Source organism: Chiloscyllium plagiosum, chromosome 11 (genome assembly GCF_004010195.1).
Source record: "Chiloscyllium plagiosum isolate BGI_BamShark_2017 chromosome 11, ASM401019v2, whole genome shotgun sequence".
NCBI lineage: Eukaryota > Metazoa > Chordata > Chondrichthyes > Orectolobiformes > Hemiscylliidae > Chiloscyllium > Chiloscyllium plagiosum.
The window spans coordinates 45,284,747-45,290,714 of NC_057720.1; the positions used below are offsets into that span (position 1 = coordinate 45,284,747).

At 39.9% G+C, this 5,968-nt stretch overlaps 1 protein-coding gene across 2 annotated transcripts in view; it reads right to left on the reverse strand.

Annotated features, from left to right (window-relative positions):
* The window catches only part of slc5a9 (solute carrier family 5 member 9), a 107,612-nt gene extending 101,644 nt beyond the window's left edge, over positions 1–5,968 (reverse strand). For both annotated transcript variants that reach the window (XM_043699241.1, XM_043699242.1), the window contains exons 1-2: positions 5,826–5,968; positions 5,271–5,342 (exon numbers count right to left, since the gene is read on the reverse strand). In XM_043699241.1, the coding sequence (XP_043555176.1) occupies positions 5,271–5,342; positions 5,826–5,900 (147 nt within the window). In that variant the 5' untranslated portion in view covers positions 5,901–5,968. The remainder of the gene's footprint in view (positions 1–5,270; positions 5,343–5,825) is intronic.

Consider the following 5,968-nt stretch of genomic DNA (forward strand, 5'->3'; position numbering starts at 1 on the left):
TGAACTGATCCTGCAACTTCTGCATTATACACAGAAATATCTGCCATTGTTCCTCCACTGTCATCCCTACTAAGGTATTGCACCATTGAACTTTGGCCAGCTCCTCCCTCATAGCTCCATAGTTCCCTTTATTCAACAGAAATATTATCACTTCCGATTGTACCCTCTCCCTCTCAAATCGCAGATTGAAGTTTATTGTATTATGGTCACTACTTCCCAATGGATCCTTCACTTCGAGGTTCCTGATCAATTTTGGTTTGTTGCACAATACCAGATCCAGAATTGCCTTCTCCCTGGTAGGCTCCAGCACCAGTTGTTCTAAGAATCCATCTCAGATAGTGTAGGGAGATGAGTTTAGATCAGTTCACAGGTCGGTGCAACATCGAGGGCCGAAGGCGTGTTCTGAGCTGTATTGTTCTATGTTCTATGTTCTAAACACTGGCAGTAGTTAACATAGATAAGTCACCAGGTACCTTTGTTCAAAATGATGCAGAATGGGTCTAGCAATTACAATCCTATCAGTTTAACTTTGGTAATGGGAAGTTTTTAGAAACAATAATATGCACGAAGATTAGCGGTCACTTGTTGAAAACATTTCATTTTTACTAACGAAAACAGAAATTGCTGGAAAAGCTCAGCAGGTTTGGCAGCATCTGTGCAGAGAAAGCAGAATTAATATTTGGGGTGGAGTGACCCTTCCTCAGAACTCTGAACTTTTGAGTTCTTAGGAAGGGTCACTTGATCCAAAACATTAACTGATTTCTCCTCACAGATGCTGCCAGAGCTGCTGAGCTTTTCCAGCAATTTCTGTTTTTGTTTCTGATTTACAGCAACTGCAGTTTTTTTGTCCAGTTTTCATGTTTCACTAACTTTATTGAGGTCTGGATAAGGGAACAGAAAGGTCTGATAATGGTAATGTGATGTGTGCACATGGACTTCCATAAAGCCTTTGACAAAGTATCACATAATAGGCTTGTCAGCAAAGTTAAAGCCAATGGAATAAAAGGGACAAAGTCTGCATGGATAAGAAATTGGCTGAGTGATAGGAAACAGATTGTAGAAGTGAAAGTCATTTTTCAGACTGAAGGAAGGAATATACTGGGATTCCCAAGGACAGTGTTAAAACCACTGTCTTTCTTTATTAATTACTTAGACTTGGGTATGCAATACACAATATTAAAATTTGATGTTGACAGGAAACTTGAAGTATTATGCAATATGAGCAGGAGACTGCCAAACTTCAAGACAGCATATACAGCCTGGTAGAATGAGTGGACAATAGCAGATGAAATCTAATGTAAAGACGTGAGTCTGAATACATTTTGGTGGAAATTATGAAGCAAGCCAATATAAGTTAAAGCATGCAATTCAAATAGACATATGCATACAAATCACTGAAAGTCGGAGGAGAAAGTGAAGACTACAGATGCTGGAGATCAGAGCTGAAAATGTGTTGCTGGAAAAGCGCAGCAGGTCAGGCAGCATCCAAGGAGCAGGAGAATCGACGTTTTGGGCATGAGCCCTTCTTCAGGAATGCTTAGTAGGCTAGTTCAGCAAGTGTTTAACGATGCATTCGGAATCCTGGACTTTATAAATAGAAGCACCAAGTTTAAAAGCAAGGAAGTTGTGTTGAAACATGAAACAGGACATGTTTGGCCGCAGTTGGAATAATGTTTCCAATTCTGGGCACCAGCCTTTAGGAAGGACAGAGAGACTTTAGAGAGGCTGCAGGTGAAGATTTAGGAGTATAGCACCAGGATTGGGAAAGTTCCGTTACAAAGATTGGAAAATCTGGAAGTTTTCCCTTTTTGGAGAAGACAAGTTTGAGAGGGCATTTGATAGAGGTATTCAAACCATGAAGGGTCTCTATAGAGTAAATATTAAAAAGTTGCTCACATTGGTTTAAGCTGCAAGAGCCAAAGGATTTAAGCTGATTGGCAAATAGACCAAAAATGACATGAGAGAAATCTTTTTATTAAAACCAGTGGGTAGTTAGGATCTGGCGTACACTGACAGATTGTGGTCGAACTTGATTCAACTGTGGTTTTCAAAAAGAAATTGAAGTATTATCCAAAAGAGAAAGAAATTATAGGGATATGCGGAAAGGGGCAGGGGTGCAACTTGCTGATTAACTCTTGCAAAAAGGAGGCATGGACACAATGGGGCAAATGGCATCCTTCTCAGTCTGGAGTTTACTGGTTCTATGTTCAAGAATATTTAAACTTAAATGGATAATTGAATATTGTATTGATGTCCCTAACTTTGCTTTCTACTGCTCCTGTGAAATGCCTTGGGATTTTTATTATATCGAAGGTACTGTGGCGATACAAGTTCTTATTGTTACTGGAAAAGGGAGGGTGATCTGCAGTTAGAGGTTCAGGTGTGCGGAGGAAGTGAAAAAGCAGGACAGCAATCTCTGAATTGCTCCAAGTGTTGAAGTGTGTATGTGTTCATTCAGGCAGGTTAATGTGTATGTAAGAATGGGCAGGAACGAGGACTTCAGAATCCTCGGGCATTGAGACCAAGATAAACAGGGTACATCTCAACAGCATTGGAAGTCAAGTCTTTTCCAGGAGATTAATTAATTCTTTAGGGAGTGTTTCAACTAATACATCAGGAGGATGAGTACCAGGGTAAAACATGAGAGAGGGAACCAAGGTGTACCAAGTTCAAGCAAAATAGCACAATGTTGAATAATTCCGAACTAGGAGGCAACAGGTAAGTGAAAATGTAAAGCTGCCTAAAATAAGTTTGTAGCACAAATGCATACATTGTAAATAAGGTTGATGAACTGTAAGCACAAGTCACTATATGGAATGCTGATAATGTGGCAATAACAGACCTGACTCAAAGGAGAAGAATGGAAATTTAATATTCCCAGTAATGAGGTATTCAGGAAAGATAGGAAAGCCAAACAAAAGCGGCTGGCAGTATTAATCAAATAAACTATGACTGCATTGCAAGGGGATGATGCAGTTGAACAGTCAAAGACAGACTCTATTTCATTAGGACTAAGGAACATCAGTAGGGCTATTATGCTGTCAATCTATGCCATAGACCTCCATGTAATGAAAAGGGGAAGTAAATTTTGCAGACAAATTATGGAACAAAGCAAGAATTTTAGTTTTGGATTCAAAGCCATTGGCTAATTATTCTAAAGTACATTATGATAGTTACAATACAAAGAGCAATAAGGGGAGGAATGTTTCAGATATGTACGAGAGGAAAGAAATAGAGGCGAAGCTAATTCCAAGTTGGGCATCTGGACTCAAAATGTTAGCTTGCTTTCTCTCCTGCTGTGATCTCCAGCATTTTTTGTGCGCAGTAGGAATATGAGCCAAATCTCAGTCAGAGAACACTGAGAAGAAGCGGTCATAAGGTTTAGGCTAGTTATGGGAGAGCACAATGATGAGCCAATTGTAAAAATATTTCACTGGATGAATATTGACTTCAGGGTGCTATAAAGGGACTTGTCATAGTTCACCTGGATTCAAAAATAAATTAAGCACAACTTTAATAATCAGGGCCTTCAATGAGGAAATTGTTGATTGCAGCTGGACAGAGATTCCCATATGGGAGAAAGGAAGAGATTTCCCATTTAAAGTTCCTTAAATGATTAATAGAGCTGGCTGCAGTTTTAAACTTTTTTTTATCATTCAACTTCACTACAGCACAATACAATTCAGCAGTAAGGAACAGCCACACTGGAGGTTGTCTAATGTGATGCTATACTTTAAGAAAGGTGATAAGGAAAAGCCAAGGCACTATAAATGGGTCAGCCTAACATTAGTGGTGGGGAGATTGTTGGAGGGAATCCTGAGGAATGGGATTTACATGTATTTGGCAAAGCAAGAACTGATGAGGGACAATCAACATGCTTCGTGTGCTGGAAATCGTGTCTTACTAACTTGATTGAGTTTTTAAGAAGTGATGATGAGAATTGATGAAGGCAGATTGGTGGACATTGTCTGTACGCACTTCAGTAAGGTCTTCATCAAGGATCCATCTGATAGATTAGTTAACAAGGTTAGATCACATGGAATACAGTGAGAACTAGCCATTTGGATACAAAATTGGCTTGGAAGTAGGGGACCAAGGGTGGTGGTGGAGGGTTGCTTTTCAGACTGGAGACCGGTGACCAGCGGTGTGCCACAAGGATCAGTGCTGGGTCCCCTGCTTTTCATCATTTATACAAATGATTTGGATGTGAATATGGGAGGCATGGTTAGAGAGCTTGCAAATGACACCAAAATGGATGGTGCAGTGGACAGCAAAGAAAGTTACCTCAGACTACAACAGCACCTTGATCAGATGGACTGACAAGTGTCAGATGGAGTTTAATCTAGATAATTATAAGGTGCTGTATTTTGGTAGGGCAAATCAGGGCAGGACTTATCCACTTAATGAGTGTTGCCAAACAAGGAGACATTGGAGTTTAGATTCATAGTTCTTTGAAAGTGAAGTCACAGGTGGTCAGGGTAGTGAAGAAGGCATTTGGTATGCTTGCCTTTATTGGTCAGTGCATTGAGTACAGGAGTTGAAATGTCATATTGTGACTGTGCAGAACATTGGTTCGACCACATTTGGAATACTGCATTCAACTCTGGTCTCCATGCTATAGGAAAAATGTTGTGAAACTTGAAAAGGTTCAGAAGAGATTTACAAGGATGTTGCCAGGATTGGAGAGTTTGAGCTACAGGGAAAGGCTGAATAGAGTGGGGCTGTTTTCCCTGGGGCATTGGAGGCTGAGGGGTGACCTTACAGAAGTTTATAAAATCATGAGGGGCATGGATAGGGTGAATAGTCCAGATCTTTTCCCCAGGGTAGGGGAGTCCAAAGCTAGAAGACATAGGTTTAAGGTGAGAGAGGAAAGATTTACAAGGGACCTAAGGGGCAACTTTTTCATGCAGAAGCTGGTGTGTGTATGGAATGAGCTGCCAGTGGAAATGGTGGAGGCTGATACAATTATAAAATTTAAAAGGTATCTGGATTGGTATATGAATAGAAAGGGTTTAGAGGGATATGGGCCAAATGCTGGCAAATGGGACTAGATTAATTTAGGATATCTAGTCTTCGTGGGCGAGTTGGACTGAGGGTCGGTTTCCGTGCTGTACATCTCTATGACTCTATGACATTGGATAGAGTAAAATAGAGAAGTTCTTAAGAGTGAAGTCATGATACATTTTATTACAAGTGATTATTATTATTATTTAAACGCTGCACTAAACCACATTAAATATTAACACATTTCAAAACCAGTCCCTACTTACAGGCCACCAGGTCATGGCTTTTCCAGCAAGAAAATATCCTCCCACTGTGCTCTGGTTGGCTTTTACAGATGACTGTAATGCAAAAAAAATTAGACGTCAGTTCCTATTCAAAGTCTAAAGGAAATAGAAGGGTACAAGGTTTAAAAAGCTGACAATATACAGTATACCGAAGTCGGTGAAATGTTGTTATTACTCCACGTAGAAGAACTGTTTGAAAAATAATTGTAGTTCCAATATTGCTGTAACCTAGGATCATAGCTCTCTCTGCCTCATTCAATCACATTTCTCTAAACGGCCATCAAAGCAAGCGAGCCCCAGGAGTAATTTACACATAAAAGGGGCTTTTGAAATTTAGAGTTAAATTCCTCACGCTGTGTGTTTTCGGTAATACAGTGGAGGGTTGTATGAAGTTCTTAACAGTTTAATTTTCGGCGGACTGTATGGGGTAGGTTTAGTTTTGAAATACAACCTACATATAATTACTAGGAGTCTAGAAGTTTTAAGAATGTAATTAAAAGTTCCCAATCACCAATGCCTAACTAAGTCTTAACTCACCCATATTCCAACACCAATAACAGTCACAAAGTAAATCAAAATCACAACGATGTCAGGTGTCGTCAAACTAAACATTTTCCCAAAGCGCGATGCAGCAATTCTAAATACTCTCAGCAGTTTATAAGCAGCATCTGCATGGACAG